Source organism: Macrobrachium nipponense, chromosome 2, assembly GCF_015104395.2.
Source record: "Macrobrachium nipponense isolate FS-2020 chromosome 2, ASM1510439v2, whole genome shotgun sequence".
Classification (NCBI taxonomy): Eukaryota; Metazoa; Arthropoda; class Malacostraca; order Decapoda; family Palaemonidae; genus Macrobrachium; species Macrobrachium nipponense.
Genome location: NC_087201.1, coordinates 112,628,852 through 112,643,425, shown reverse-complemented (window position 1 = coordinate 112,643,425; position 14,574 = coordinate 112,628,852). Strand labels below are relative to the sequence as shown.

The 14,574-nt window shown below is 41.2% G+C and overlaps 2 protein-coding genes across 2 annotated transcripts in view; one reads left to right on the top strand and one right to left on the bottom strand.

Annotated features, from left to right (window-relative positions):
- The window catches only part of LOC135221581 (endoplasmic reticulum transmembrane helix translocase-like), a 44,219-nt gene extending 29,823 nt beyond the window's left edge, over positions 1-14,396 (bottom strand). Inside the window, exons 1-2 of the mRNA XM_064259271.1 lie at positions 14,093-14,396; positions 672-847 (exon numbers count right to left, since the gene is read on the bottom strand). Of these exons, the coding sequence (XP_064115341.1) occupies positions 672-847; positions 14,093-14,396 (480 nt within the window). The remainder of the gene's footprint in view (positions 1-671; positions 848-14,092) is intronic.
- Positions 1-14,574, top strand: part of LOC135221276 (endoplasmic reticulum transmembrane helix translocase-like) — a 354,729-nt gene that overhangs the window by 235,936 nt on the left and 104,219 nt on the right. The gene's annotated exons all lie outside the window — the stretch shown is intronic.

Below are 14,574 nucleotides of genomic sequence, written 5' to 3'. Positions count from 1 at the left end.
CTCGCTTATCCTAACGTCTAATTATGGTTATTATCCACACTATTACAGTTGCTTTGTTGACAGTATCAACAGTTGTGTCACTAGTGATTCACTTAAGGTTTTTACTATTATTACAGATGTTTTGTTTGTGTCAATAGTTGTGACGGTAGTTAACTATTGATACAACTAATGACACTTCAGGGGTTAGCCAATCATTGAAAATCTCAGAAGGATGTAAGGTTTACTTTTTATACTCGGCGTGTAAGACGACTCCTAATTTTGGGGGAGATTTTTTTAAGGTTAACAGGTTGTCTTATATGCTGGCATATACAGTAGATATGAATAAAAAAAAACTCTACTCTCTATATCCTTGCCAACTTGTCTTACCATTATTCAATTGCATGTCATGTAACCTAAGGCACTTAACATACCCTGTACTCTGGGTAACTGTAGTTTTATCACCAATTTTTCTTTCATACCTAAATAAATGGTTTAACATTATGTACACTACTATACTAAAGTGTGAGAAGACACATACATAGTCTTCAAAATCTGTAATGTATAGTACTATATTTAAATACTGTACATATATGGCGCAAAATCCCTTAAAGAAACGAAGATCACACACAATTTTTACTCAAGATGAACTTTGCACCTAAATACTCTCAGAAACAAATAAAATTGTCAAATACCATTGGCCTTAATGTCTCTGGTGCTCCTTTAACAGTGGCTAAATATAATACATCAGCTGAACCAGACTGGGTGTAACCTGTTATTACAGACATTCTTTTCAGCTGCGATGAGAAATGAAAACGATGAAAAATTTTCATGCCTGGAGCCTTGCCTTTCCTTGGAACAACTGCCTCACCTAAAAGAAATAAAAATATAAAGTACATATACTGTATTGACAATATTCCATAATATAAAAGCTATTGGTTTCTAGTGGCACCTCAAATTAGCAGATTTTAATGGACACTACAAACTAATAAAAATGAAAAAAATATTTTGTACTTGCTGGAGAAATCCAGTTAGTGCGATAGGCTTAATGAACAGCAGACCAAGGCTTTATTTTTTGCACCTGTGAGGGTGGAGGGGTGAATGAATGAACGCACGCACTACGTTGACTGATGCTTTCCTGGCTGTGCCTGTGAGGGTGGATAGTAAACAAACACACAACCAATGCATTCCCTTTTGTGCATCATGTTAGGAAACAATACATACTTACTGTAGGTCCAAACACTCTCTCTCTTTCTCTCTCTCTCTCTCCTACATTATTTTTACTGACAGTACTGTACTTGCAATATATATGTTAATGTAGTGTTACATACAATATATATGTTAATGTAGTGTTACATATCTTTCAGTGTGGCATGCACGTGTACTGGGTACAAGCAGTCCCCAAGTTACGGATGTCTCGACTCGCAGCATTTCAACTTTATGGGCTTGGCTCACGGCACCATTAACCTGATTTTTTGGCGCCATAAGCAGTTTTACGGTGCAGGTTTATGGGGACATTACCAGGTTTATGGTGCTTTCAGCACCATAAGCACTATTTATTCCTATTATAATTAGATGTTCCGGTTCATGGCTATTTTCAGCTTACGGCATGCTGTCGGGAATGGAATGCCCCTGTAAACTAGGGACTGCCTGTATGTATAATTACATGTACAGGCGGCCCACGGTTAACCGCGCAATCGCTTAGCGGCAAATCGGTTTTACGGCTGTCATCAATAATATTCATTAAAAAAATAAGGCATTTTAAGGTATTTTTATGGCACAATTTTTGGTCAACAGCGCCGCTAGCGCCATTATATCTAATGAGTTCATACATTTGTAGAAATGCCGTTCAGTCATAAAGGTTATGCAAATGACATTGAAAAAATTTTATGGAGTTTTACATAGGTATTAGGGTAAAATATATGCCGAAAATATCGAGTTAAGTAAGAGTAAATTTAGCTATGGATGTGTCGATTTATAAATGTTAATGCTTTTATGTTTAAAATATGTATGAAAATGTAGTATGTATGGGGTATTTTTACTTCTGCACAGAAATATGATACAAAGGCAGCTTTTGAAACTGACCCGTTCACGTTATCAAATACGATGTTTTTTCAGTTTCATTCTTGTAAGCCGCCTCCTGCCGCTCTTCCGAAAGAAAAAAAAAAATATTACGTTAAAAAGAATGCAAATTTAGCGATTGATGTGTCAATTTTATAAACTTTCATACTTTTTAAGTTTTAAAATGTGCATGAAAAAATACATTACGTATAGGGTATTTTTATTTTTGTACATAAATATGATACAAATTAAGGCAGCCTTTTGTAACTACGCTCCACGTTGTCAGAGGATGTTTTGTCTTGTTCGTTCTTGTCTGCCACTGTTCCCAAAAATGCATGGTGTTATTTTATTAATCATGCATCTTTTCCATAAATCCTTTAAAAAGTTATACATTACTTCACTGTATCCAATAATATTGTACGTATTCTCATATTATTGTATTATAAAAATACTACGGGTGAAATCTAGGCCAAGGTATTCCGTCGGAGCGGCCAATGTTTTGGTTTGAAATCAGCTGACAGGGGATACAAGTTTGTTTCGCCCATATTTAATGCAATTCTGAGCACATTTTCTTGCTTCTAGGTAGCATAAACAAATATCTAGATACTTGACTTATATGAGACAAAGTTATTTTTCCTTATATGACATGTTTTTAGGTGGAAATATGAATTGAATAGGCCTCGTTGTGATTGTGAACTAATTTTTTTCTTTTTAACAGATTACGTTGGCTGCATGTTTATTGCGTACAAAAATTACGTGGTTCCGTTTGCAATTTTTCTTACATCATAATTCGAACTTTACGTTATTTATCTTAATTATTGGCGTGAAACCAACAGTAAAATGTGTTCTTTCAAGTACAGTAGTTTTTTGATTAAATAAATGATTTTATCTCAATTTTATCTACGGTTGCGTTTGACGGCATACGTTTATGGAGTTTTATCCTTGTTGCCAAGGCACGATATAGTCATTAGTAGCTTGAACAGTTTTCACAGCTTCAGTTATAACTAGGTTTAAATTTAACTGTATATTTCCCGATTGATCTTTGATCTATATTGATTTTTCATCTATCTCAAATAAAGTGGTTACATTAAGATATCTCAGTTCTATTCTACATAACGTCACTTATAGCAACTACGGTAATAGTGTACTATAGTACAATGATTGAAATACAAGCCAAACGGATGTTATCCAATTCGGTTGTACTTAGAAAAAAAAAATTGTTGTTTCTCGTTCGGTTCTTCATGGCAGTACATGTTTACGCAACGAGTACAACGTTAAAACCATACTTTCATCATTCCCTTTTGCTGTTTTTGAATTTATGTAATTAGAAGATGGGATAAAGTTAGGCTATTGTAATTGGGTCTCTCATAAAATCGGATTATTGTAGGACGACTTATCGTAACATGAACACTACCGCCACCTGTACACTGTATAAAAATGATATTGTTATGATACAATAAAGTTTGTTCATACTTACCTGGCAGATATATATATAGCTGTATTTTCTGAAGTCCGACAGAATTTTAAAAACTTCCGACACACGCAGTGGTCGGCCAGGTGGTTAGTACCCATTCCCGCTGCTGGGAGGCGGGTACCAGGAACCATTCCCATTTTCTATTCATAATTTTTATTTCCACTGTCCCCTGAGGGGAGGTGGGTGGGTACTTGATTATATATATCTGCCAGGTAAGTATGAACAAACAACTTTATTGTATCATAACAATATCATTTTGTTCATGAAACTTACCTGTCAACGGATTATGTATATAGCTGAATCCCACCTTTGGAGGTGGGAAGGGACAGAATAGAAGGATTTTGGGAAACAAATGCATGCAGATGATTTACATCTTGGTTCCACCTGTTAGCATAGCTGGCTTCGTGGTTACTGCCACGTAAGTCTGCTTGTGCTACTAGAGTTGCCAGCGAGTAGAGACCTATATAGCTGGTGCACTCCAGATGATCTGTCAACAGGGGCGAGACCACGACGTGACTAGACCATATTGACCATACCATGAGGGCTAAGAAGTAAAATAAATAATATATATATAAATATATCTATCACCACCTGACCAACTAGCCAAAGTTTAAGGTGTGTTTAACTAAGGCTTAAGAGTTAAGAAGTCGCCGTTGTCGGCGACCTTCAACAACTAAATTAAGAGCTCTTCCTAACCATTTTCTACAGGATAGGATGAGTGGTACTTCTTGCCCCCCAGATTGTGTCTGCAGACACGTATGGCCCTAGCGAGCAGCAGATCTCATATGCCATCTTCACACCTCGCAGGGAGTGTGAAGTGAACACAGAGTGCTTCGCTAAAACATGGTACTCAGGAGTTGCTGAGTGCCATGCTCTGTTGAAATGCTTCCGAGGCCGCCCCCTCACCTCGTGAGCATTCAGATAAAAAGATTTCAAATCTTTGTGCAAACACAATGAAGGAGCATGTTTTGAAAGAACTCCTTACCCATAAAGCCAGGCTGTTCTTCGATATGGGCAAGTCTGGTCTTTTTCGGAACACTGCAGATTGCGCCGAATGACTTCGACTTTCTTGAGTTTATGTAGATAAACTTGAGAGACCCGACAGGGCACAGGACTCTCTCTGGCTCCTGCCCACTAACTTGTGCCATCCTTGCTTCCAAGCTCCTGGCCCAAGGACAAAACGGGTTACCATTCTTAGGCCACAACGGAAGGGTTAGAGAGCACACCTCGCCTTTGTGTTCTCTAAAGCCAAAACTTGTGACAATGGCTTAAAATCTCACTAACCCTCTTTGTCGTATCTCTCTAGGGTGGTTAGAAGAATGGCCCTTCCATGATCACATGCAAGAAGTTAACAGGTAGGAGAGGTTCGAATGCTTTGACATCAAGAACTTCAGACTACGTCTAAGTTCCATATTGAAAGCTTCGATCGGACATGCACAGTCAGTCCATCTGTACTAAAGTCTGGTGACCGACCAGTTGACCAGTCAAGACGAATCAAGGACAGCAAGGCTGTACCCTGAAGACCATAAGGCACTATTCTTCGCTGAAGGATGAGTGTCTGGACTGTCTGGGCGATTCAATCTAAGCAAACCTTGGGGTTGTATCAACGCAACCCAAACGTCGTCAGCAAATCAACTCCTGACTCGAGCTTCTGGTGGCCAGGAGAAAGGAGCGAGGAGCAAAAAGGCGATTCAGTCCCGAAGGAAGAATGTCCTGACAGTCCAACCTGGTCTCATGTTACACGATCATCGGGGGTGTATAAACGCAACCGACTTCGTCAACAAGAAACTCAGGGCTACTATATGTCGCCCTGATCTCGCCAAACGAGTGTCTGACTCCGAGAAAACAGTGAGACAAAAAGTAGATGATGAGCGAGGTTTCGAGATTCCACAGAACTCAAAGATCGTGAAGGGCTTTGTTGTTTGACAGACGCAAATCTCTCGAGCCCAAAGGCCGTCAACAACAATTTGTTGCGTATGCTTTAATAGTTGTGACTGGGCAGCTTATCCCATTCTTCAGACGGAAATGGAAGACGGTAATCTTTATTCCTGTCAACATCTCGATAGCCTGAACGTAGTCAGACTCAGAGCGGAGAGGTTATAGGTACCTTTCGAGTTAGAGTAGACCGACTCTTTCGGAAAAGGTCCTTGGAAAGTGAACTAGGAAGTATGTGACCTCTGTGAATCCAGGATCCTGAAGGCCAACATGGGGCGATCAGCGTCATTGGTCGCTCCCTGTGACGTCATAAATCCTCTTATTACATTTCCTAAGCGATTGAAAAAAGGGGAAAAGAGACTAAATATCCATCCCCGTTCAATATCATAGGATGGCGTTTAATGGTACCGATTCCCGGATCGAGAATAAGGGAGCAGAAAAGAAGAAGCCTCTTCGTCCTCAACATATCGAAGAGAAGAATGAAAGAAAGGGCGTCCCTAAAGTCTCCACAACTCTCAACTTACTTCTAAAGAAAGATTCCACTCGGAAGTCAATAGTTGCTGCCGTCGATCGAGGCTATTCGTACGGACTTTTGCAATCCTGTAACTGAACCTCTAGAGGATCGTTACATTCTACGCCTGGTTGTTATAATAGGCTTTCTCGTAAACTTGAACAGGGACCGAGAAGAAGATACTTCTTAAGATATGAGAGCTGTGGAATATCAGAGTTGATCTGGACCACTGGTTCCCAAAACTCGTTACGAGGACTGGAGGGACTACCGAATCGCTTTTACTTCTTTCAGATTAAGATCCAGGACATCTGAAACCCTATCCAGTATGTCCGGCACCTTCTTTCTATCACATCAGGTGATAAACGCACTGAGAGATGTTCAGAATCATTCCTAGATCTTGAATAATATTTCAGTTTCCCGGTAGGAAAAAACTGTGGTCTGAATTGCAGTCTATTCGGGGAAACAAACTTCTTCAGGAAGGAAATGGTCCCCAGCAAGCTCATCCATTCCCTCCCCGAGTATGCTTACTTCCCTAATAAGGCTGCGCTTTGCCTAAGCAGGAGAGCATATAAAAGTGCAATGTTGCGGTAGACTCGTAGTTCTATACCGTGCGGTAACGAGCACCGAAAGGATTAAGAGATAACTCTGTTGAACATATAAGTAAGGCAAAACGAATGCAACGTTTATTCATTCACGTAAGAAATCCCCATCAATCTTAGGCTAAAGTCCGTGATTGTAGGGCAGAGATACAGTTAGTCAGTCAATCCCGCAGGAGAGACGTAACCGCCAGCCCAGAGATACGGTTAGTCAGTCAATCCCGCAGGAGAGAGAGACGTAACCTACCGCGCATGACAGCGCCCGATCTGTTACTGCTTACTGGCTCGGTTGGACTGGAGGACAGACACAGCGTGACAGCAGCAGCCAGCAGCTTACGAACGTCGTCTCTTAACTTTATGTCTGGGTTGCCAGCTACCCTATTCTACGAAGAAATAGGTCCGTTATTTTTTGAGCCGAAAGACTCTCAAGCTGGTATATTTAAGCGAAACAGAAAACGCTAAATATATAGATGCGTTTGTGTCGTCAGAACACTACCATACAACGGTAAAAGTAAATCGGAAACTCCTGGAAGGCTGCAGGGAGTAACGAATAAAAGTCCTTAAAATAGACAATAGACCTCTCGGTTGCCATCCGAAGAGGTAACTACAGCAAGCGTATATGACTTGAACCAACCATAAGTAAAATAACGCAAGGCAAAATATGAAATTATATCACAATAAAGTTTTTCATACTTACCTGGCAGACATATATATAGCTGAATTCGGAAATACAGCTACATACTATCTGACAGGCAAGTTTCATGAACAAAACTTAAGAGAATCGAAGCAGTCAGCTCAAGCTTCTTATGTTACTGACATAAGCGTTCATTGACGTAGTCTACAAGTCTATTTCTTGTACGAGTCTGCGAATGACGAATGAGAGCTTTCCTCCGAATCTTGTCAATAAGAGCTTATTCGCTTACGCAATATCAAGTTAATGAGATGTTTGTCAATGAGACTAACCCATTTACGGACAAAGAGATATTTTGTCCAAAGAGGGGATACCCACTTACTTGACAAAACGAAAAGATATTGTCAATGGGGGAAAGTCACTGAATTGACAAAACGTAATCCCCAGGGAGTCAAGCATTTAATTTTTTTCCGATTCCCGTCTCAAACGAGGAAGGGGCAAGAATCCTGTTAAAGAGACTGGGCTTACGGCAGGTAGAACGACGATGTTCAATTCGGCAGCGTAGTCCCGACTAGAAACTAACAAAATCTATCATCTGAAAAACCCTTTCAGATGGGCTAAAAAGCTTGCAAAATTATCCTAAGAAGAGGAAGAAACTCTCCAACCAGCTTCCTCTCCGTATCACAACTAATGCCTGCTAAAGCTTAATTTATTGGCAGTATGGCAAAGGAAAGTCCTGTCTTGCGCTTTCCTGAAGAGCGTCCTTTTGATGAGTGCCTTTGCAAGAATCCACTGAACGTTGCGAGAGTCCTGACGTGCAGGACATCGAGCCTTACATAACCCGTAACTGCCTTATCGCAAAGTCTTGACTGCGGTAGTGGCAACTTAAATTTATTGGCAGAATGGCAAAGGTTGCGGTAGAGCAAACGAGATCTTCCCTTGAGCTTTCCTTAACTCCATCCACCTATGCGAAAAGCAATATTAATTGACAGAGACCTCTTGATTCACGAAACCCGATGTCTTGCTGGGTTTCGAAGAAGAAGTCTGTTCACTTTAAACTTCCTCCGAAGCACTGCCTACTTCACATTCATTGCAGGTGAGGTAGAAGGTATCACCGGAGGTAGAGGTAAACATTCTTTAGGCCCATATCTGAAACAAGAGCTTGAAGAGTTCAGCAGAAACGTTCATCCAGGCGACACACCTGGAGTGCGCTGGTGCACGCTCGGCGTCCACTGACGCGCTCTCGGCGTCCACTGGAGCGCACTCGGCGTCCACTGGAGCGCGCTCGGCGTCCACTGGAGCGCGCTCGGCGTCCAACTGGCACGGCGCCACTTATGCTGTGCACCCCCGCGCGCCTGGAGTCCATCCAAGCGTCCCGGGCGTCCGCTCTCAAAAGCTTTCCTGCTACTATGACTTCTCTACGTATTTCTCGGTGGAAAGACGGACACGAGTTCAGGCGACGTTCGCCTTCTTACTTCTCACGAAACGCATAACGAGAGAGAGAGAGAGAGGACGTGAAGCGTCCTCTTCTATAAAGCTTCTATTTAGAGGGCGCGAGTCCTTCCGAAAGCTCCAACCCCTGCATGGGAGGACGCTTCGGAGGGACGAGAAGCAAATCTTTACAGGATTCGTGCACGCGCACGCACTTTGGCAGTCTGGGGGGGATTTTCATCAGAAACTGCCGAGGCACGCCAGATCGGTGGGGGTTCCTTGTAACCTCCTTCCTTAGGCTTTCGACATGGCTCCCTCCCCGGGTCCTGGGAGAGTCGAATCAGAGGTCCCCGGCCTAGAGGCGAAACGAGGCCGATCTGACGCACCCTCCACTACACAAGGGGTATCACTGCACTTCTGCACTTCACTTTTACTCTCTAAAGCAAGCACTTTCGATTCTAAAGATACGAATCGAAAGAGTTATTCAGAGAAAGGGCAATTCCTCTACAGACACTGCTTAGGGCCCGAAGGCAACACTGCAGGGTTAGGAGTAACAATTACAGTAGTACTTCACAGCAATGAAGGAGAGCGAGCACCTCTCGTAGACATATTCATAGCCCGTAGGCCATACTACAGGGTTAGGCAAAATAAAGTCTACAGGAAGGTTAGCGGTTCACTACCCTGACTTTGTTACTGATTTAATGGCGTACATACGAATCATACGTCTTCCTTACGGAATTAAGCAACATGTTTACTGATTAATTGCGTACATACGAATCATACGTCTTCCTTATGGAATAGACAAAGTCTCACACTCCTTACATGACAAATCTCAACAAAGAAGCAAGACCCATACCCCTCGTACATACCAAGTGCGGATCTACCGAAGCTTTCGGTAGCCACACCCTATCTTTGCAGACAACCCCGTCTGAAACTAGCCTAACTAGATTCAGATATTTTATGCAAAAATGAATCAAATTCAAATCAATTTAAGATAGCGTATGCCTAGCCACAAATCCCACAAATCCAAGTAAATAAATCAAAGACAATTAGGATACTTAGCGGCAATGAAGTTTCCAAAATCCTAAGACGGAGGTACTGAAAAAACAGGTGTTTTCAGCACCAGCGACAGAAAAACAATTGTTGAATAGAAAATGGGAATGGTTCCTGATACCCGCCTCCAGCGGCGGGAATGGGTACTAACCACCTGGGCCGACCACTGCGTGTGTCGGAAGTTTTTAAAATTCTGTCGGACTTCAGAAAATACAGCTATATATATATCTGACAGGTAAGTTTCATGAACAAACCTTATTGTATCTTTACATACTCTAGACACCCAAAGGATTAAAGCTAGGCTTTTTTTCACTTTAGCAGTATTTATAATACTATAATCTACTGTACAGATAAATTCTAAAGTACTATACTGGCATAATATAATTTTACTTATTGCACAATTGCGGATTACGGCACGTTTGACTGGTCTAGGGTGCTGTTAACTGGTCTAGAATTGAAAGAAAGTGTGCGGCGGCCATAGGCTTTAAATCCCTTAGCGTCGTGGCCAGGAACAGAGCCCCTGCCGCTAACTGAGGGCCGCCTGTATGCATTACTTTCAATATTGTGTTACAAAGCTTTTGGAGAAATTAAGTTTAATATGAGTTTGTTTTATTGAAGTTGTCTGGGTTTCATATATATCTCTTTACACATCTTGTAAGCAGATGTAGGTACAAGTACATTCAGTTTTTAGAAGCAATTCATTTTGCAAATACACTACAACTCTGAATATGAATATTTAAGTCAATGCCTTAAATTGAATACAGTAAGTACAAAATACTGCTTAGGAGAGGCTTTTAGCTGCTTCATATGGAGGGGCAAACTTCCAAGCTGTCTGTTTATTGAGGTGACACTTTATTTTAATTAATACAGAAAAAGAAGTAAGCTTTAACATTTGACTAACCTTCTTATGAAATGTATTTGGGAAAGGGGCTTTAGAGTTGCAAAATATTTCAACTTTTAAGGAAAACCTAGAGGAAAGTGTTCATTTGAACCCTTAAGAGCACTAAAGAACAATTCTAATAAACTGTAGTGCTAAGGCAAACCTTGTGGTTGGAACTGGTTTTATGACTAGAGAAGCACAGGATCAATTATTATCACCTGTAGCAACTTCAAAATAAAAGGGGAGGGTTGGGGAGAAATAATGAATATGGGGAACTTCTAATTTTTTAATAAATCTCTATTGTTTTTTTTTAAATGCTGACAATAAAACAAGTTACCAAATAGATATGCCAATTTTTAGATTGAGACAAAGAACTTGTCAGAGACAAAAAACAGTAAAATTTATAAATACTTTATTTAAGATTTATTTTCTATGTAGTACTTACCTCTCCATCATATGGCTTTTACTTCTGTACCAGCGGTAGTGTAACAGATTCAAAAAAATTAAAACATTCAGTGTTCTATGAATATTCATTTTCTGTCCATCTACTTCTCCAACCCCCCAACAGGGAACCAATGGGCAAATTGTATAATGAAGAGGCAAGTATTATTTAAAAAATGCATTGAAATTAAGTATTTATATTTTCTAAATGAACCTCTCCATTATATAGCTGAGTCCCACATTTGAATAAGGAGGTGGGCAAAGTGGAAATCAGCCAACCCTTTAAAGGCTACTCAGTAACAAAATATTCAGTAAAAAGAAAAAAAAAAGTGTTTGTTTACCCAGTGAATTCAATCCACTGGCTATTACTGCTGCCTTGGAAGGCTTGTCACTTAAGTACAAAGATCCTCGTCTGAAGGTACCTGAGGTCTCTTTGAAGGGTGGGCCCCCTTTCAGCAGAAGAAGGGGTACAGTAGGCCAAAAAAAGGCTACTGACTGATTTGGACATATCCCTTGAAGAAACTACAGGAGTTAACACTGCAATAATTGTATTAAATATGCATACCATGAAGATAAACCATAGCATACACAAGATTACCATGCCACTATGTAGCTTCAGTGACTTACTTAAGGATAAGTTTTTTCCAAATTTAAAACTTGTAGCCACTAGTCCTATGTCAAGGATAGAAATTAGCATAAAAGTCCTTAGCAAAAAACCTAATGAAAAGAACATTACATTCTAACTCATAGGAAGCTTTGGCTCCCAAATCACTATACAGGCAATCCCAGGTTATGGGGGAGGGTCTCCCCCTTCTCAGTGAGGTTGTGATAAGCAAAAACCTCCAATATCCAAAACTCGGCAATTTGTGGTGCTTACGGTGCCGATAACCGGTTATTAGCGACTGTTGGGTATGTTATGGCACCATAACTCTCTTATTGGAGCCTCTTGGTGCCAAAATTTGCCAATTTTATGGCATTAGACAAGTGCCATAAAACTGGATTGCCATTAACCAAGTCTGCCAATGACCAGGGACTGCCTGTACAGTAATACCGCGAACTTACGCAAGATGAAGTTCCAGACCCCCTTGTGCAAGTCAAATTTTCGCAAAAGTTTGGCACAGTCTCAAAAATGCTAAGAAATGCTTATTTCAAGTTTGAATACTTGATCCGACCAATCTATTTTTAGAAGTCCTCTCAACCTTGTTTTTAAGAAATTCTTTATTCTGACATTCTCTTTGTTCTGAAATTCCTTTTCATGAACAAACAGTTACTTTTTATTTGGACTAATACAAATATTAGTTATGTGTCTAGGTTTTAGAATGGTGCATTTACAGTTCTAGATAGTAAAGGTAAAATTAGATAAATTTAAAATTATCCACTGCTAACTACAAATGAGAGAGAGAGAGAGAGAGAGAGAGAGATTCGAGAGAGATGATGAGAGAGATGAGAGAGAGAGAGAGAGAGAAAATTTATGTAAAAAAGATAAATTTTCTAAGACAAAAAATTTGTTATTTTTCATATCTACAAACCTGAGGTCCCCTGAACAACAGGATAATTTTCTTGCGCTTAGCTGGATCTGGTTAAATCGCAGATGAAAAGTAAGGAATCTTGTGAGATCTGGCAACTCGTGTGTAAATCGGGTGAAAACTGGTCAAGGACCACACACCCATCCCACTGCATTCAGTCATTCCCAACCCAGGATGTCTTTAAGAAGACAAAGGTGGGCCGTGCAATGTTAAGACCTCAGGTTTGTAGCAATGAAAAATACAAATTGTCTTAGAAAATTTGTCATTTGTTCATACCCGAACAAACCTTTGGTCTAAACAATAGGATAGACTTATACTTGGAGGGAGGTGCAGACATCCTAAACAGGCTGGGGGCCTACCCACCAGTCCTGCTCCAGAAGAAATATCTACCGGAGAGGGGCTGATGCCCATGAGAAGCTAGATACAGTGATATTCAACAACTCAGCGACTGGGTTACATACAATGATATATGGGACGAATCATTGCATATGGAACTAAAGAGAAACATTGACAGTCCAATAACAAACAAATGTGCCAGGGTTCGTTACTACCTCTGACTCCAACTTGCTAAGGAGCAGAGCATATGCTACCAAATAGAGGGTTCATTATTTGCATGCCAAGCAACCAAACTATCAGTATGACTACCTTACTCACCTGTATCAGACCAGTCCAGCGAATGACGTGTCTATTCCTCAACTCGCCCGAAAGAAGAAGGAAAGGTACAAGAGAAAGAAAGATACCAGCCAACTCACTAATTCTCTCATTCACAAAATCATCTTAGGTAAGATAAATGTGCCCTGTTAGGGGGGACGAAGAGTTACACAATCTGTTGGGCAGCCACCACAGGACCCAGAGAAAACGTGTCCATAGATCTGTGGGCAACATCTTGAGGATAGAAAGAGGTGAACGTGGACTGGTGTAACCAAATACAGCACTCAGCACTCTATGAACAGCCAAAGTCTTCTTGAAAGCCAGAGAGGGACCAATACCCCTAACGTTATGTGCTCTAGCCTGCACAGACGTGGCTTCCTGTATCCAAAAAGAGATTGTATTCTTGGACATCTCTTTCTTCGTACACCCCATGCTAACAAAAAGTCCTGTTTTATGACAACCAATTACAGTTAAACGCCCATTTGCCTTGGTAAATTAAACTGCAAAGGTCAACCTTTTGAAACTGCTGGACATATGCCCTGCTGTCCTCTGGAAACCATTCCGCCTATGGTCACAGAGGGGCTAATGCCAGAGGATCCAGGACAACTGAGCTTGTCTGTGACCACATTCCTTTTGCCTGGGATATACCTGGCTGATAGCTCTACCGAACTGCTGACTGCTCACTGGTGAACCTCGACTGTCAAGGCATGAAGTTGACGTGAAACCAGGCCCCCTGCTTGTTCACATAAGCGACCACTGTGGTGTTGTCCGACATGAGAACAACAGAATGACCCTCTATTTTCTCTTGAAATTCCTTCATACCCAGAAAGGCTGCCTTTAACTCAAAGACGTTGCTACACTGCTGTCTGTCCTCCAATCTCTCCAAACACCTGAAGTAATGAGGCCACCTAAATGAGCACCCCAACTTTCGAGGGAGGTGTCTGAAACAAGAAAGAAGTCCGGGGAAGAGAACGCAGAGGAACACCCTTCAAGAGATTCCAGTTGTTCAACCACCAATGAAGATCTTCTCTCATCTCCAGAAACAGAGGAACCCTTATGAAGTCGCCCATGAGGGACCAGCTTCTCTAGAGAAGATAAAATTCCCAGAAGTACCCGCCACTGATGAGCTAGCTGATGTGGTTGCGATAGGAAGTCGTGCACCACCACTCGCAACTTCTCCAACCTCTGATCCGACGGGAAAACTCTTGAAACTGGCGTATCAATGACCATGTCCAGATAGAGAATCCTTTGACTGGGTATGAGGTTTGACTTCTCTACCTTTCGTTTACCCCTTGATGCCTAGTTCCAGTACAAACCGAAGCAGATGATCTCTGTCCAGCAGCAACTTCTCCCTGGAATCCACCAAGACCAACCAGTTGTCGAGGTACCTCAGCAAATGGATCCCCTG